The sequence below is a fragment of the Choloepus didactylus genome, chromosome 2, assembly GCF_015220235.1.
Source record: "Choloepus didactylus isolate mChoDid1 chromosome 2, mChoDid1.pri, whole genome shotgun sequence".
Classification (NCBI taxonomy): domain Eukaryota; kingdom Metazoa; phylum Chordata; class Mammalia; order Pilosa; family Megalonychidae; genus Choloepus; species Choloepus didactylus.
Genome location: NC_051308.1, coordinates 82,795,108 through 82,814,562, shown reverse-complemented (window position 1 = coordinate 82,814,562; position 19,455 = coordinate 82,795,108). Strand labels below are relative to the sequence as shown.

At 37.5% G+C, this 19,455-nt stretch overlaps 2 protein-coding genes across 4 annotated transcripts in view; one reads left to right on the top strand and one right to left on the bottom strand.

The window, feature by feature from the left end:
• Window positions 1–19,455, bottom strand: part of ACBD6 (acyl-CoA binding domain containing 6) — a 369,499-nt gene that overhangs the window by 293,209 nt on the left and 56,835 nt on the right. The window lies entirely within an intron of this gene.
• Window positions 12,133–15,273, top strand: LOC119526274 (kit ligand-like). The gene has a single exon (XM_037825240.1). The coding sequence runs from the start codon at window positions 12,316–12,318 to the stop codon at window positions 13,051–13,053; it is 738 nt and encodes a 245-aa protein (XP_037681168.1). The 5' UTR covers window positions 12,133–12,315; the 3' UTR covers window positions 13,054–15,273.

Below are 19,455 nucleotides of genomic sequence, written 5' to 3'. Positions count from 1 at the left end.
CAGATGGGGGGGAAGGGTATAGCTAAAGCCATCTTGAGAAAGAAGAATGAAGTTGGAGGATTCACACTTTCCATCTTAAAACCAATTACAAAGTCGCAGTAATCAAAACAGCATGGTAATGACATAAGTACAGACATAAAGACCAGTGGAATAGAACTGAGAGCTCAGATATCAACCCTCACATTTAGGGCCAAGTGATTTTGACAAGGAAAGACCACTCAATTAGGAAAGAATAGTCTCTTCAACAAATGGTGCTAGGAAAACTGGATCTCCATTTGCAAAAAAACAGAGGACCTCCTACCTCATACCAAATATAAAAATCAACACAGAATGGATCAAATATCTTAATATAAAAGCTAGAACTATCAAACTCCTAGAAGAAAACGTAGGGAAGCATCTTCAGGACCTTGTGTTAGGCAATGGTTTCTTAGACTTTACACCCAAAGCATAAGCAACAAAACAAAAAAAAGATAAATGGAACCTCATCAAAATTAGAAACTTTTTTTCCTCAAAGGACTTTACCATGAAAGTAAAATGACAACCTATGCAATGAGAGAAAATATTTCAAAACCACATATCCAATAAAGGTTTACTATCCAGACTATATATAGAAATCCTTCAACTTAGCAACAAAAAGACAAGCCAGTTAAAAAAATGGGCAAAAGACGTGAACAGACACCTCTTCAAAAAAGATATACAAATGGCCAAAAAACACATGAAAAGATGCTCAACATCATTAGCTATCAGGGAAATGCAAATTGAAACCACTAAAAGGTACCATTTCACACCCATCAGAGTGGCTGCTTTCAAAAAAAAAAAAAAAGAAAAAACAGAAAATGACAAATGTTGGAGAGGATGTGGAGAAATAGAAACATTCATTCATGTTGGCAGCCACTGTGGAAGAGAGTTTAGCAGTTCCTCAGAAAGCTAAGAGTAGAATTTCCTATGATGGTTTGGAACTCCAGAAAATCATGTACTTAAAACTAATCCATTCCTGTGAGTGTAGACCCACTGTAATTAGGATATTCTGATAAAGCTACTTCAGGCAAGGCATGGCCCAGGGTGTGTCCTACTCCTCCTTTTCTTTATAAGAGAATGAAATTCAGACAAAGAGAAAGCCACGGAAGCAAGAAACTGAAAGCAATGAAACCAGGAAGAGAAAAGAGAGACCAGCAGTGCCTTACCATGAGAAAAAGGAGTCCAGGTTGGCTGGCAGCCAGTCTTCAGGAAGAAAGCATCATCTTGATGATGCCTAGATTTGGACATTTTCTCAGCTCCAAAACTGAAAGCTTGTAAGCTAACAAATTCCCATAAAGCCAATGCACTTCATAATACCTACTTTGAGCAGCTTAACAAACTAAAACACTAACATATGACCCCGCAATCCCACTACTAGGTATACACCCAAAAGAATTGGGTAGGGACTTGACAAGATATTTGCACACCGATGTTCATAGTGGCATTATGTACAACTGCCAAGAGATGGAAGCAACCCAAGTATCCACCAACTGATGAATGGATAAACAAAATGCTGTATATACATACAATGGAATATCATTCAGCCATAAAAAGGAATGAAATCCTGATATATGCAACAATATGGATGACCCTGGAAGACATCATGTTGAGTAAAAGAAGGCAAACACAAAAGGACAAATATCATTATGAGCTCATTGTTCTAAAACAACTAGAATAAGCAAACTCAGAGTCAGAATCTAGAATATAGGTTACCATGGTACAGGGGTAGGGGAAGATAGGGAATTGGAAATTAAGGCTTAAAATGCACGGGGTTCCTATTTGGAATGATGGATATGTTTTGGTAATGGATGATGTTGATAGTAGCACAACATTATAAACACAACAGCACTGAAATACATATTTGAATATGATTAAAAGGGGAAATGCTAGATTGTGTATAAGGTTAACAGAATAAAAATCTTTTTTAAAAAAATCCATGAACTACACTACCCAAACAGTAAACCCAGAATTAAACCATGGACTTTATTAATATTACAATGATAAAAATGTGCTATCATCAATTTGCAGCAAATACAAGGTGTTAGTGGTGGGGTGGTATACAGGAATCCTGTATATTATGCCTGATTGTTCTGTGTTCTGGTTTGCTAACGCTGCCAGAATGCAAAACACCAGAAATGGATTGGCTTTTATAAAGGGGGTTTATTTGGTTACAAAGTTACAGTCTTAAGGCCATAAAGTGTCCAAGATAAGTCATCAACAATCGGGTACCTTCACTGGAGGATGGTCAATGGTGTCCAGAAAACCTCTGTTAGCTGGGAAGGCACATGGCTGGCATCTGCTCCAGAGTTCTGGTTTCAGAATGGCTTTCTCCCAGGACGTTCCTCTCTAGGCTGTAGCTCCTCAAAATGTCACTCTTAGTTGTTCTTGAGGCATTTTTCCTCTCTTAGCTTCTCTGGAGCAAAGCCTGCTTTCAAGGGCCATCTTCAAACTGTTTCTCATCTGCAGCTCCTCTCTCACCTCCTATGTTCCTCAGAGTGCCCCTCTTGGCCGTTGCAAGCTCGCTCCTTCTGTCTGAGCTTATATAGTGCTCTAGTAAACTAATCAAGGACCATGCCGGATGGGCAGGGCCATGGAAATTATCCAATCAGAGTTATCACCTACAACTGGGTGGGTCACATCTCCATGGAAACACTCAATCAAAGAATTACAATCTAATCAACACTAATGTCTTCCCACACAAGACTGCATCAAAGATAATGGCGTTCTGGGGGACATAACACATTCAAACTGGCACATTCTGTAACCTACAACTTCTCTAATAAAAAATAATAATAAAATTTTTAAAAGGGTGGGGGACTGAACTGCTGTAAGACAGGATAGGCCCCAGAGTTGAAAAGTGTAATGGAAAGGAGGCACTGAGTGAAGGAGAGAATTTAAAACAAACTATAGGAGTTGGGGAGAAAGTTCTGTACAAAAACAAACAGAACAGATCAAAATTCCCAGAGAAGAAAGAGAGGAAAGGAAGATTTGTCCTGGAGGTGAAACAACTACACATAAAAGTGAAATCTTAAAAAGCTTTACTGCATATCCAGGGCCAGAAACAGGTGCAGAAGACCTAAAAAAAATCTGAACAGTTAAACACAGGCTACTCTAAAGGGCCATTATAAGTTGGACCAAGCATCAAAGAAGAGCCTTAACACACCTACAATAAAACCTTAGGGAAGAGAAACTAATCTTCAGAGTTAGCACATAAGATGGAAGCAACCCAACTGTCTACCAGCCAATGAATGGATAAATAAAATATGGTATGTACATACAATGGAATATTATTCAGTATTAAAAAGGAACAAAGTTCTGATTCATGTGACAACATGGATGAATCCTGAAGCTATTATGTTGAATGAAATAAGCCAGACACAAAGGATAAATATTGGATTATCTCACTGTTTATGAAATAATTAGAACACGCAAATTCATAGATCTAGAATCTAGAATGTAAGTTACCCGAGGCTGGGTAGGGAATGGGAAGTTGTTTTGGTTTCCTAAAGCTGCCAGAATGCAATATACCAGAAATGGATTGGCTTTTACAATGGAGCTTTATTAGTTCACAAATTTACAGTTCTAAGGCCACGAAAATGTCCCTATTAAGGCATCAACAAGATGATACTTTCTCTGAGGCAAGGGCAATGGCATCTGGGGTTCCTCTGCCACATGGGAAGGCACATGGCTAGAGTCTGCTGGTCCTTCTCTCCCAGGTTTAGCTTCTGGTTTCCGTGGCTTTCTCCAAAATGTCCCTGGGCTTCTGTCTCTTAGCTTTTCCTATGGGTCCTTCTTGATTCTCCCAGGGGGTTTTCTTTCTAAACTCTCTCTCTCTCCAAGAGCACTCTTAAAGGACTCCAGTAAAGGATTAAGACTCACCTCAAACGGGTGGGGTCACATTTCCATGGAAACAACCTAATCAAAAGGTCTCACCCAACAATAGGTCTGCCTCGACAAGATTGGATTAAAAGAATATAGGCTTTTCTGAGGTACGTAACAGATTCAAACCAGCACAGGAGGTAATGCTTACATTGTATATTCCCATTAGGGCTAACTGTAAAGTTTTGGAAATAGATGGTGGTAATGGTAGCACAACATTATGAGTATAATTAACAGCAATGAATTATATATGTGAATGTGGTTAAAAGGGGAAGTTTTAGGTCATATGTATGTTATGAGAATAAAAATTAAAAGATAAAACATCGGACTGTATAACACAATCAACCCTATCATAAACAATGGACTATTCTTAGTAATACAATTATGAAGATGTTCTTTCATGAATTATAAAAAGTATATCACACTAATGAACGGTGTTAATTATAGGGTGGGAAAAAATACATCCTAATGTATGAACTATAGTTAATAGTACAATTATAATATTCTTTTGTCAACTGTAGCAAAGGTACCACAATAATGCAAAGAGTTAACAATGGTGGAAGAGTATGGGAATGCTGTATTTTCTACAGGATTTTTCTGTAAACCTACAATTTCTCTAATTAAAATTTTTTTTTAATTTATATTTGCATTGCATGTATACAAACTGTTTTCTACAAATATAATCACAATGAATTATAATTTTCTCTCACAACTTTAAAGCATAACAATACATTACAAATCTCCAAAACCAAATCATGTTAAATATTGTAAATAAGACTTTAACAATAAAAGACCAACAGAACTATAAAGAAATTAACCTGCCATTCCCTTCTTACCTTGCTCCAAAACTACCATCATATTAGTACTGTTGGTTCATTTTCCCAATTTAAGCTTTTAAAAAAAATACATACTAAATACCCCTAAATTTCAATCAATTGCCTAAGCTGAGACTACAAGGTCGTAAATAAAGTACCCAATCATAAATTTCTCAAGACATAAAGTCAAAGACAACCAACACCTACAAATTAAAAGCAGCAAACAAAATCACCAGCTAAACAATGAAAAGGAATTATTATATGAAATTTAAATTGATCAGTTAGTTAACCAGTATATTCTGAACAGATACAGTCTTTACTCTCTACACTGATATCAAGATTATGACCATGTACACCAAAATCATCTTGGTCTAGTCTTTTCATTTTATGTTCTCTTATAAATTGTAGAGCCATGGGGGAAAGAGGCAATCACTTTCAGAGATTTGACTGCAAAAGCACTACTTAGAATACCAATGATATGAGAAATTTAAATACAAGACTTTGTATGAAGTAAAGGCTAACTGAAAAACAGAACACTTAAACTAGAGAATACAGTAACCCTGTCAAATACCTAGAAGATCTCAAGACTCCCATGACTTTATATTCACACAGTTGATGAGGAACTCCAGTATACAGAAATTTTATTTTTAAAACATGTAGAAAAGAGAGCAACACAGTTTTTACCATATTCATATAAAGAAGTGCTACATCTACAATATCTTAGCACATTCAGGAATTTGTAAGAGATCACACTACTTGTGCTCACTATAAAACATATTTTAAAAGGATACATAGAACTTTCACTGTTTGCAGATGACATGATTCTATATGTAGAAAATCCAGAAAAATCTACAGCAAAGCTATTAGAGCTAATCAATGAATACAGCAAAGCGGCAGGCTATAAGATCAACACACAAAAATCTGCAGTGTTCTTATACACAAGTAATGTGCAACAAGAGGAAGAAATTAAAAAAAAAATTCCATTTACAAGAGCAACCAAAAAAATCAAGTATTTAGGAATAAACTTAACGAAGGCCACAAAAGACCTATACAAAGCAAATTAGAAGAAACTGCTAAAAGAAATCAAACAAGACCTAAAAGAATGGAAGAACATACTGTGTTCATGGATTGAAAGACTAAATATAATTAAAATGTCAACTCTACCTAAACTGATGTATAGATTCAATGCAATACCAATTAAAATCCCAACAACTTACTTTACAGAAATAGAAAAACCAATAACAAAATTTATTTGGAAGGGCAAGGTGTCCTGAATAGCCAAAAAAATCTTGAGAAAGAGGAACGAAGTGGGAGGTCTCACACTACCTGACTCTGAAGCGTATTACAAAGCTACAGTGCCCCAAACAGCATGGTACTGGCATAAGGACAGAGATACCGACCAATGGAATCAAACTGAGTGTTCAGAAATTGACTCTCGCATCTATGGACAACTGATCTTTGATAAAGCAGTCAAGCCCAATCAACTGGGACAGAGCAGCCTCTTCAATAAATGGTGTTTGGAGAACTGGATATCCATTTCCAAAAGAATGAAAGAGGACTCCTACCTTGCACCTTATACAAAAATTAACTCTAATTGGATCAAAGACCTAAACATAAGTGCTAAGACCATAAGACTCGTAGAAGAAAACATAGGGCACTACCTTAAAGATCTTGTTATAGGAGGTGGTTTCCTAGACTTTACACCCAAAGCGCAAGCAACCAAAGAACAAACAGACAAACGGGATCTCCTCAAAATCAAACACTTTTGTACATCAAAGAACTTTGTTAGAAAAGTTAAAAAGGCAGCCTACACAATGGGAGACAATATTTGGAAACCACACATCAGATAAGGGTTTAATATCCCAAATATATAAAGCAATCCTACAACTCAACAAAAGAAAGACAAACAACCCAATTAAAAAATGGGCAGAAGACATGGACAGACACTTTTCCAAAGAGGAAACACAAATGTCTCAAAAACGTATGAAAAAATGCTCAACTTCACTGGCTATTAGGGAAATGCAAATCAAAACCACCATGAGATACCATCTCACACCTACCAGAATAGCCATTATCCAAAAAACAGAAAAGGACAAGTGCTGGAGAGGATGTGGAGAAAGAGGCAAACTTATTCATTGCTGGTGGGAATGTAGAATGGTGCAACCACTCTGGAAGACAGTGTGGAGGCTCCTCAGGAAGCTAAGTATAGATTTGCCATATGACCCAGCTATTCCATTGCTAGATATATACTCAAAGGAACTGAAAGCTAAGACACAAATGGACATTTGCAAACCAATGTTTATTGTAGCATTATTCATGACTGCCAAGAGATGGAAGCAGCCCAAATGTCCATCAATGGACGAGTGGATAAACAAACTGGTATATACACATGATGGAATATTATGCAGCTGTAAGACGGAACAAAGACATGGAACATGGAACATATAATAACATGGATGAACCTTGAGGACATTATGTTGAGTGAAGTTAGCCAGAAACAAAAAGACAAATACTGTATGGTCTCACTAATATGAAATAACACTAATGAGCAAAACTCACCAATATGGACTAACTACAATGCATAAATTCAGAATTGAATCTTAGAGCACAGCCTAACAGGGAAATGATTATTAAAATGGTCCCTAGATTATAAGCTCTTACAGCAGTCAAATCTACTCCTGAATTGTAACGGCTATCTCCAAACTCTGAGATGTTGATCCCTTAATGCATAACCTGATTGGTCTCTGGAACACCTGAAACTCAGAGCTACAGCTTGGCAGATATGAGTATCAGTATTAACACATACAGCAACTGTTTAAAAAAAAAAAGCTGAAATAGAGCCCAGACTTCAATTAGAGATATGAATAAAGTAGATCTGGTTAAGACTAGAGCAAATCGTCGGGCCAAAGGGTAAAGGTTGAAACTGACCGTGTTCAAACTTCAACTTCCATGTGAGACCAAGGGAAGAGATGTTTATTTGGTGCAGGATCTATATTTTCTATACAATATAACTTCTACAGTCAGTTTGTTCAAACACTACAATTACATGGAACTTGGAATAGGAAATGAACTATGGTAGGTCTGTATAGATCAGAATGAAATAGCAACACATCCTAAAGTAATTTGGGTGGAGAATAAAAATATATATTTGGGGCTCCCCTGAAGAGCTGGGGGAGAATGCAGAGGTGTTGGACTTCCTCATCTGGATTGTTGCTGATGTTCTCACAAACACTGGGGACTGACAGCTGGATGTGCTGAGCCCTCTGTCTTGGGGCTGGACCCCATGAAGCTTGTTGCTGCAAGGAGAGGCTAAACCTGCTTATAACTGTGCCTAAGAGTCTCCCCCTGAGTGCCTCTTTGTTGCTCAGATGTGGCCCTCTCTCTCTAACTAAGCCACTTTGGTGGGTGATCTTGCTGCCCTCCTCTCTATGTGGGACCTGACTCTCAGGGGTGTAAATCTCCTTGGCAATGCAGGATATGACTTCTGGGGATGAATCTGGACCTGGCATTGTGGGATTAAGAACATCTTGACCAAAAAGGGGATGTAAAATGAAATGAAATAAAGCTTCAGTGGCTGAGAGATTTCAAATGGAGTCAAGAAGTCACTCTGGTGGACATTCTTATGCACTATATAGATAACACTTTTTAGGTTTTAATATATTGGAATAGTGAGAAGTAAATACCTGAAAATACCAAACTCCAACCCAGTAGTCTTGACTCCTGAAGACAACTGTACAACAATGTAGCTTACAAGGGGTGACAGTGTGATTGTGAAAACCTTGTGGATCGTACTCCCTTTATCCAGTGTATGGATGGATGAGTAGAAAAACGGAGACAAAACTTAAACGAAAAATAGGGTGGGATGGGAGGGGTGATTTGGGTGTTCTTTTTCATTTTTATTTTTTATTCTTATTCTGATTCTTTCTGGTGTAAGGAAAATGTTCAAAAATAGATTGGGGTGATGAATGCACAGCTATATGATGGTACTGTGAACAGTTGATTGTACACCATGGATGACTGTATAGTATGTGAATATATCTCAATAAAACTGAATTTAAAAAAAAGGATACATAGAGATAAGCTGAATTAATTTTAAAACACATAATTGAAATGGCATTTAAAACCAAATGTCTTTACACAGAGATGGGAAAAATACACAATTGTTTATTTTAGGTTTAATAAATCTAAACATGTTACTTGAACACAAGTATATTCTAAATATTCCAAAATTTTAGAACTTTTTACAATAACCTATACAAAAAAATAATTAGAAACTTGACATTCTAATCAGTTGTCTTACATAAGAATTCACTGTCCTGTTCATTTTGTAATTGATATTTCTATGTTCCTAAATGAGACAAAAATTGAAAATCTGTCAACTCAGAAAGCAGGGATATGCCACTAGGCTAAGGTAATAAATAAAAACCTCAGATTTTCTGTCTGCACAAAAATAATTAAACAGAAAACAACTGTGGTTAGTATAGTAAATTATTTAAGACACATGGTCTTCTGCTCCAGCAGAGGTTTAGATCAATGTGTTTCCTCAAAAACCTCTCACACACATATGTATTTGTAAACAGAAAAATATTTATATCTCTACTTACTAAAATTATAAATTTGATGATATTATTTATGATGCGCTGAAATGGTTTTCTAATTTTTTATTATGAAATCATTCCAAATCTACAATACAGTGAAAAAAATTACAACAAACCCCATACAGAGAACTTAACATACCCTACCCCTCCCCAAATACCCAGAACCACCAATTTTAACATTGTCACCTTTGCCATATCATCCTAATATCTATCTGCCTATCTATTTATCTACTTACTTTCTGAACATTTAATAGCAGGTGGCACACATCATAATCCTTGAACACATAATACTTCCATGTCCATGAAGAGATTTTCATTTCTTCATGTAGCTTCAGTCAGTTATCTAACGTCCTTTCTTTTCAACCTGAAGAACCCCCTTTAGCATTTCTTGTAGGGCCAATCTAGTTATGGTGAACTCCCTTAGCTTTTATTTAACTGGGAAAGTCTTAATCTTTACCTCATTTTTGAAAGACTGTTTTGCCACATATCGAGTTCTTGGTTGGCATTTCTTTTTATTTCAGCATTTTAAATATGTCTTCCTACTGCCTTCTTGCCTCCTATGGTTTCCCATGAGAAATCAGCACTTAATCTCATTGAGACTCTCTTGTGTGTGACATATTGCTTCTCTCTTGCAGCTCTCAGAATTCTGTTCTAACTTTGGCATTTGACATTTGATTATAACACGCTGCAGTGTGGGTCTATTCAGTTTTATCCTGTTTGGAGTTCACTGAGCATCTACAATACATATACTTAGGTCTTTTGTTAAACATGGGAAGTTTTCAGCCATTATTTCTTTCAATATTCTCTCTGCCCCTTTCTCTCTCACTTCTCCTTCTGTTATTCCCACAATGTGCGTGTACACTGATACACTTCATGATAACCCACAGGTTCCTCAGGCTCTGTTAACTTTCCTTCATTCTTTCCTTTTTCCTGTTCCTCCAACTGGATTACTTCAATTGTATTACCTTCAAGTTCACTGAGTCTTTCTTCTGCCAGTTTCAATCTGCTGTTAAACCATTCTAGGGAATTTTTAATTTCTAACTTCAGCTCTGTTTGGTTTCTTTTCATAATTTCCATATCTATATTGATATTCTCTTTGTATCCTTCTATCATTTTCCTGATTTCCTTTGGCTCTTTGTCCATGATTCCCTTTAGCTCTTCACACATATTTAGGACCATTTTTAAAAAGTGCCTGAAATGCTCAAGATCTGAACTGCCTCACTGATGGTTTCTAATGCTTCAACCTTCTCATCTGCCTGAGCCATTGCTTCCTGTCTTTTTGCAAGTTTTGTAATCTTTCATTGAAACCTGGACATTTTGACATTAATATGTTATTGCTGGAATTTAGACTCTGAGGTGTCTGTTCCTTAAGCTTGTATCCAGCTAGTGTTATGACAGAGGTTTCCTTGAATGCCAGGAGCTAACAAAAAAGATGGAAAAGAAAACAGAAAATACCTTTCCCAGACATTGCAGACTCACCTGTAAGAGTACTTTCCTCCAGAGCTTATCCATAAAAATCATTTAGATAATAGGTTCAGGCCAAAACGTAGGGGCCTCCAAGATTCTTTCTACATATATTTCTTTTGTATTAGGCATGTGTTTGGCCAAAGGAATTATATGGGTACAAAGGTCCCTTCTTCCCTAGTGAATAGTTTTGTCATGGTTCAGGCACTTGACTACATGTCCTACAGCCAGCAATGTCTTGCCCCAAGCATCCACTTGACTGCTCTTCCACAGTGTTCTGTAGAGAGCTCTGAGAGCTACCTTCTACATGCTGGGCAAGTTCTGGGATGGCAAGTCCCTCAGCTACCACTAGATGGACTACGGCAGACTTATATGCTCTCAGTATGTGCACAAGGGTGACCCTGCTCCTTCTCAATCCAGGACCACGGATCCACACTAGGAATGCGGGCTGGCTCCATGCTGAGCTGGTGAGGATTGGGGGAGGAGCCAGCCAGGGTGCCACGAGATTCTACTGCTTTTAAGTAGCCTTTTCTTCGATTTGCTCACCCTGTTACTGCAGCCCTTTAACTATTTTCTGGAGCTTTGAAAAAGATATTTCTGCTAGTTCTTTCTAGTTGTTCAAAGTTTGCGTGGGGGGACAAAGCCCCATAGCTTCTCATTCCACCATCCTGATTGGGGCTGACATGCTGAAATTTTAGGAAAATATATACACATAGGGAAAGACCTTATAGAGAGGTTCTAAAAGGCCTATCTTGGCAAGTCTCACTCCAATGTCAAAACCTGTTTAGTCATTATCTTCTGCTGGGGTCATTTTAGTATCAAATATGATAGTTCCTCCATTATTTCACTACTCAGAGTTGATTTATATGTGAGGCGATACCCAGAAAAAAGCTAGACTATGGAATAATTGTGCACACTTTATAAGAGATATACTAAGCCAAGAATGACTCAGAGTATCAGAAAATGATAGTAACATGGCTTAGGGTAGACTTACTTGAACTACTCCATTAGACATCACTGGGAATTCTGGAGAAAATCAAAGGAAGATTAATTCTTGATCTAAAGAGAACCTCCCAAGTTTAAATTTCCATGGAAGAAACTAACAAACACAAAGGTATATAACACTAATAAACTATAAAAATTCTTCTAATTCAGTTTTTCAAAGTTATAGGCCAAAGACATTGTAATTGAGTTTGTTGATTTCACATTGATTAGCAAAAATACTGGAGGACAGAGCTAGAAACTGATCTAAAATCTTGATTTTTCTGGGAAAATAACTTTCCAAAGTACATTAGTTCTTAAAAATTTTCAGATGACATAGAATTAATTATTATAAGACTTCACTGGGGCTTCACTCGCCGCCTCGCGCTGGGACTGGGAGAGCTGCTGGAGGCACCGGCCGCGGAGAGGGTGCTGTGCTCGGGCTACCCAATGCGTGGACTATTTGCCACTGCTGCCCGTGCAATATGCTGGAGCTCCAGAACAGCTAAACGGAGTCGCCACACCGCTGCCTGGGCTGGATCGCCGTGCTGCCTTTCCTTATGAAGAAGACACAAACTTGGATTATCACTTGCATTTATCTTCAACTGCTCCTGTTTAATCCTCTCGTCAGAACTACAGGGACCTGCAGGAGTCGTGTGACTGATGATGTGAAAGACGTTACAAAATTGGTGGCAAATCTTCCAAAAGACTATATGATAACCCTCAACTATGTCCCCGGGATGGATGTCTTGCCTACTCATTGTTGGATAAGCGTGATGGTGCAACAATTGACAGTCAGCTTGACTGAGCTTCTGGACAAGTTTTCAGATATCTCTGAAGGCTTGAGTAACTATTCTATCATAGACAAACTGGTGAAAATAGTGGATGACCTTGTAGAGTGCATGGATGAACATTCATCTAAGAATGTAAAAAAACCACCTAAAAACACAGAACGCAGGCAATTTACTCCTGAACAATTCTTTCAAATTTTTAATAGATCCATTGATGCCATCAAAGACTTTATCGTGGCATCTGAAACTAGTGAATGTGTGCTTTCTTCAACGTTAAGTCCTGAGAAAGGGAAGGCCTCAAATTCCACTGGAGACTCCAGCTTACAATGGGCAGCCATGGCATTGCCAGCTTTCTTTTCTCTTGTAATTGGGTTTGCCTTTGGAGCCTTATACTGGAAGAAGAAACAACCAAATCTTACAAGGGCGGTTGAAAAAATACAGATTAATGAAGAGGATAATGAGATAAGTATGTTGCAAGAAAAAGAGAGAGAGTTTCAAGAAGTGTAATTTTGGCTTGTATCAACACTGTTACTTTCGTACATTGGCGGGTAACAGTTCATGTTTGCTTCATAAATGAAGCAGCTTTAAACAAATATTCTGTCTGGAGTGACAGGCTGCATCTTTATCTGTTCTTGCTACCAATGACTATATAAGGATGATTCAGAAATTGGAACAAAGTGTTTTACTGTGAAACTGGCACTGAATTAATCATCTATAAAGAATAACTTGCATGGAGCAGGACTCTATTTTAAGGACCTGGGGGACTTGTGGTCTCATTTAGAACTTGCAACTGATGTTGGGAAAGAAAGAACATGTCCCAGACTGCACACACCATTTGCATGCCTCCAGAAATGTCTAATTGCTGAAAAACCACATAGCTTTATTTTTCAGTTACAACCGGCAGCCCATGGTTATCCTGGTCTCTGCAAGTTAATTTCAGCTGGGATAGTAGGGGGTAACACTTTTTCTCAAACTGTTTTTTTCTCAAAAACCAAAAAGTCAATAGCATCAGCCACTGTACAGTATAGAAAGCAGTGGGAACAAAATGATTGGAGTAGGCGATGTGTCAGCCTTATAGCTGCCTGGTTACATGATATGGGTCTGATCTTGATGTCTTTCTGATGGAAACCATGTTCACCCATATCCCACTAGACAAAAGGACATGGTCATGCAAGGGAGCCAGTACTGAATTAGAACAGTGATGCCTTTGCAGAGTGAAGACTCTCCAAAAAAATTAATCCATGAAGAAGCTATGAACACTGAATAGCAGAACAGTCTGCCAAGGAGGACATTTGGCACCTACGGTGAAATCTACCTTTTCCCTTGACCATTATAGGATGTATAAATTGTGTTTGCAAAAAATATTGCAAAATGTTTGTACTCTAAAACTATTACAGTCTTGTAAAGGGACTTTGGAGAAATTGCTGAATGTATGAATGTCCCATTTTCCAAATCCACCATGGGGAAGAGTAAAAATAAATTATAATATTTAGTATCTAAGGTTAGAGAACCACACCCACATGCTAATATGGGTGTTGAAAACTAGGTTACTTGGCTTTTACAAGAATGCAAGGAATCTGGAAACTTTAATTATTTATAGTATAATCACCATTATCTGTTTAAAGGATCCATTTATTTAAAATCAGGCATTATATATTCATTAAGGTTTATGAATTAAAAATAAAAAGAGAGCTTTATGTAGTCATGCGTGTCAGTTTGCTGTTTAAAATGTGTGACAGCATTTATCATATTTAGAGTGAATTTGGCAGAAATTTCCAAGTTGTACATTGTGCTTTTAAAGTAGAACTTGTAAGATGTTATGTGAATTCCCCTTGCCAGTTTTTTTTTTTGTATAGTCAAAGAAACATCTGACTAAAGTCAAGGATTGATTTCCTGTGTTTTATTTTGAGAAAGGTTCTTATACCATACAGGGAGCATGTGGATAGAGAAATCCAAAGCTTCCCATTCTAATACGATTGTTGTGATAACATTATCACCATGTACTACAACCAGAAGAGGCCCATTTTCAATGTAGTTATACAGACGGGCATGAAAAACTAACAGCTTTCCTTTGATTTCAAAAGTCCAAGAATTTCTGGTATAGTGGATTTTAGCTTATGTTCAAAGCTAATCCAAAAATAACTCCAGTAAGTGGCCTTTGATCTTCTTTTGTACCAAAGAGCCCAGAATATTTCCGTGGTCCTTTCCTTCTCTGAAATTCTGTGGTTCCTCAAACACTAATCATTTCTCTAATATACACCCAGGTGCTTTGGGAAGCTACATTAACTTGTTCACATATAGCCATGGCACAATCGATTAGTAATAAAGCCAGAGATCTAGTTGCTAAAAGGATGTGTCTCGGTGTGTGACACTGTTTTGTGAAAAATAGACATCGGTTAGTGTGAGTTATGTGTGTAGGTCGTGGCTATCTAGGTTGATACTTTTCAGTCTAATGGTTTGACATATAACTAATGGTTTCAATTTTCTTGGGCATATGAAAGGTTGTTTAACGAAATAGATGGAACAATAAATGTACTCTTGTTCTCAAAGCCAGTAGCTGAATTTTGACACTCAAGGACATGGTCCTAATAAATACAGTTAAATAAACAAATTCAGCAAGTTATGAAATCTGGGATGGTAGGGGAGGGGAGATGTGTTCTGCTTAATTAAATGTGTTGTTTCATTGAGAGTTACATGGATTATCAATTTTTAAAACACTAAAATTCAATAAAATGCATGAAGAATAAAAAAAAAAAAAAAAAAAAAAAAAGACTTCACTGGGATTACAGCATTAGTTTATGCTAAGTAAATGCAGTCTGAGAAGGCTCAATAAATCTTAGTTGAACTGAATCTCAAAGGACAAATTAACATAGTCACCCCCAGTTTTACAACACAAATAGACCTGAAAAGAAACAACAAACAAAAAACAACAAAGACCATAGCACTTGGAACTATATAAATCTATTATAATGCAAAATTTTAATATCCTAAAATGTTAAGAGTAAAAAAAAAAAAATTTAAAAATGAGATATACTAAATTACCTAAATATTTGGGGAAAATGCAAGCAATAGGGATACTTGAGAATGCAATGTTAATGCCACATATGGACTCTTTTTTATTTTTTAGCTTTTAATGTGTTAATTTCTTAAACATTACCCACTGTCAAACTGTTATAATTTATTCTTATAAAGACACACAAGATCAAATCACCACACCAAAACTGAAGTTCTGATTCACTTGATTAAAATATTTCTTATAACCATGTACTTATGTCAAAAAGCTAATATTCATATTAACATCTGTTTATAAATATACATATATAAACATTTTACATATATTAAGGCTAAAATTCTGAAATAATATTCATTTCATATTAAGATTTCTCTTCATCATAAATCTAAATATAAAACTAATAGTTCCACATATTTCCAAAGGCTATAATTTCTTACTGAAAACATTGCAGAAACTTTGGTTTCAAAATAAAGAACAAACAGAAAGACTACTTTTCTAATCCTCTACCATTTCCAATTTACTACTGATTCTGTTCATATACACTTCTATCTGGTGAGAAATTTTTAAAAAAAGAAGCCCACTATATTGTCAAGGAAGAGTACACAAGTATAAAGCCATTGTAAAACAAATCTGGAGTATATTTCTCTTTAAAAGGTTATAAAAATGGAAGGCATATTAGTCTGGCTTAAATTTAGTTGAGGAGGCAGGCCAAGATGGCGGCATAGGGAGGTGTGGAATTTAGTTAGTCCCCTGGAGCAACTAGTAAATAGACAGGAACAACTAGAAAACAGTCTGGAACAACTGATGGGAGGGAAAACCAAGACTGGACAACACCGTACACCAGCCTGGAATGGGTGGAATGGCTGAGATCACAGCACAGAACTGTAAGTAAAGCTCCCCAAACTGCAGAGCTGCTGCCCCTCCCCCATCAGCACAGCAGGCTGAGTTGCAAAACTCCAAGAAGCACAGCATATCCCAAACAGAATAGATCCGAGTAGACCAACTCCAAGACACTTAATAATCAGATTATCAAATGTCAAAGACAAAGAGAGAATTCTGAAGGCTGAAAAAGAAAAGAACCCATCATATACAAAGGAAGTTCTATAAGACTATGTGCAGATTTCTCAGTAGAAACCATGGAGGCGAGAAGGCAATGCTATAATATATTTAAGATACTGAAAGAGAAAAACTGCCAAACAAGAATTTTATATCCGGCAAAACTGTCCTTCAAAAATGCAGGAGAATTTAAAATATTCTCAGACAAGCAGACACTGAGTTCGTGAACAAGATACCTGCTCTACAAGAAATACTACAGGGAGCACTACAGGCAGATAGGAAAAGACAGGAGAGACAGCTCTGGAGAAGAGTGTAGAAATGAAGACTATCAGTATGGGTAAAAAGAGAGAGAGAGGAAAAAATAAAAATAAAATAAGATACAATATATAAAATCCAAAAGACAAAACGGTTGATAGTACACATTACGTTGAGTGAAATCACCCAGAAACAAAAGGACAGATACTCCATGGTCTCAGTAGTATGGCCTATGCATTGATGAGTGAAATTTGAGAGTTGAGAACACACAGTAACAGGACAAAGAAAGAGGTCGGAAAGTGGGCCATTTTGATGCTGAAGGAGTACAAAAGATTCAACAGGATTGACTGTATAGGTCCAGAAATGTAATGCAGAGCATAATAGTGTGTGATGGTAAGACAATATTGTAAGTACTCTGAACAAAGATCAGTGTGAGTATGGTTGAAAGAGGGAGGCTAAGGAGAGGTATGATGCCAGAAGGAAAGATGGAAGATAAAGTCTGGGATTGTATAACTTAGAGAAACCTAGAGTGGTCAATGATGGTGATTAAATTTACAAATATAAGAATGTTTTTAAATGAGGTAGAACAAATGAATGTCAACATTGCAAGGTGCTGAAAATTGGATGGTTCTAGTTTGCTAGTTTGCTAACGCTGCCACAATGCAAAACATCAGAAATGGATCAGTTTTCATAAAGGAGGTTTATCTGGTTATAAAGTTACAGTCTTAAGGCCATAAAGTGTTCAAGGTAAGTCACCAACAATTGGGTACCTTCACTGGAGGATGGCCAATGGCGTCCAGAAAATCTCTGTTAAATGGGAAGGCACGTGGCTGGCATCTACTCCAAAGTTCTGGTTTCAAAATGGCTTTCTCCCAGGATGTTCCTCTCTAGGCTGCAGTTCCTCAAAAATGTCACTCTTAGTTACTCTTGGGGATTTTGTCCTCTCTTAGCTTCTCCAAGCAAGAGTCTGCTTTCAAAGGCCGTCTCCAAAATGTCTCTGTAAACTGCAGTTCCTCTCTCAGCCCCTGTGCATTCTTCAAAGTGTCCCTCTTGGCTGTAGCAAGCTCGCTCCTTCTGTCTGAGCTTATATAGTGCTCCAGTAAACCAATCAAGGCCCATGCTGAATGGGCGGGGCCACACCTCCATGGAAAGTATCCAATGAAAGATCTCACCCACAGTTGAGTGATCACATCTCCACGGAAACATTCCATCAAAAGTCTCCAACACAAAGTGAAATATGGTAGGTTAGTATAGGCTGGAGTGAAATAGTGAAACATCCCAGAGTAATTTGGGCAGGTAATAAAAAAGATATTTACAGCCTCCCCCTCCCCAGCCCCGAGGATCTGGGGGAAGGTGCGGATGTGTTGGACATCCTCACCTGGACTGGTGTTGATGTTGTCACAAACATTGGGACTGGCAGTTTGATGTGCTGAGCCCTCGAGCATGGGACTTGCCCTTATGAAGTTCATTACCACAGAGGAGAGTCTAAACTTGCATGTAATGGTGCCTAAGAGTCTCCCCCTGAGTACCTCTTTGTTGCTCAGATGTGGCCCTCTCTCTCTCTAACTGAGCCATCTCCACAGGTGAACTCGCTGCCCTCCCCACTACGTGGGACCCGACTCCCAGGGGTGTAAATCTCCCTGGCAATGCAGAATATGACTCCTGGGGATGAATGTGGACCCAGCATTGTGGGACTGAGATTATCTTCTTGACCAAAAGGGGGATGCAAAATGAGACAAAATAGTTTCAGTGGCTGAGAGATTTCAAATGGAGTCGAGAGGTCACTCTGGTGGACATTCTTATGCACTATATAGATAACACCTCTTAGGTTTTAATGTATTGGAATAGCTAGAAGTAAATACCTGGAACTACCAAACTCCAACCCAGCAGTCTGGACTCCTGAAGACAATTATATAATAACGTAGATTACAAGGGGTGACAGTGTGATTGGGAAGACCTTGTGGATCACACCCCCTTTATCTAGTGTATGGATGAGTAGAAAAATGGAGATAAAACTAAAGGACAAATGGGGTGGGATGAGGGGATGATTTGGGTGTTCTTTTTTCACTTTTATTTTTTATTCTTGTTCTGGTTCTTTCTGATGTAAGGAAAATGTTCAGAGATAGATTGTGGTGATGAACGCATAACTATGTTATCATACTGTGACAGTGGATTGTATACCATGGATGACTGTATGGTGTGTGAATGTATTTCAATAAAACTGAATTTAATTAAAAAAAAAAAAAAAAGTCTCCAACACAATCAACACCAATATGTTTCCGGCCCACACAAGACTGCATCAAAGATAATGGCGCTCTGGGGGACACAATACATCCAAACCAGCACAGAAGGTATAAGGGAAAAATACAATCAATGCAAACTAGAGTCTATAGTTAATGGTAACATTGTAAGATGGTTCCATTAATTCTTACAAAAGCAAAATACTAAGCCAAATGTCTCTAAGAGGGGGATTTAAGAAGTGATTTGGCATTCCTGGTGGTGGTGATGTTGTCTGACCTTTTCTTCGCATTTTATTTTTATTTTTCTTCTATCTTTCACATTTTTATTCTTCATTTTTTTCCCTC

Coding starts and splice junctions, on each gene's coding strand:
- LOC119526274 (XM_037825240.1), top strand. CDS start 12,316: ATGAAGAAGACACAAACTTGGATTATCACTTGCATTTATCTTCAACTG.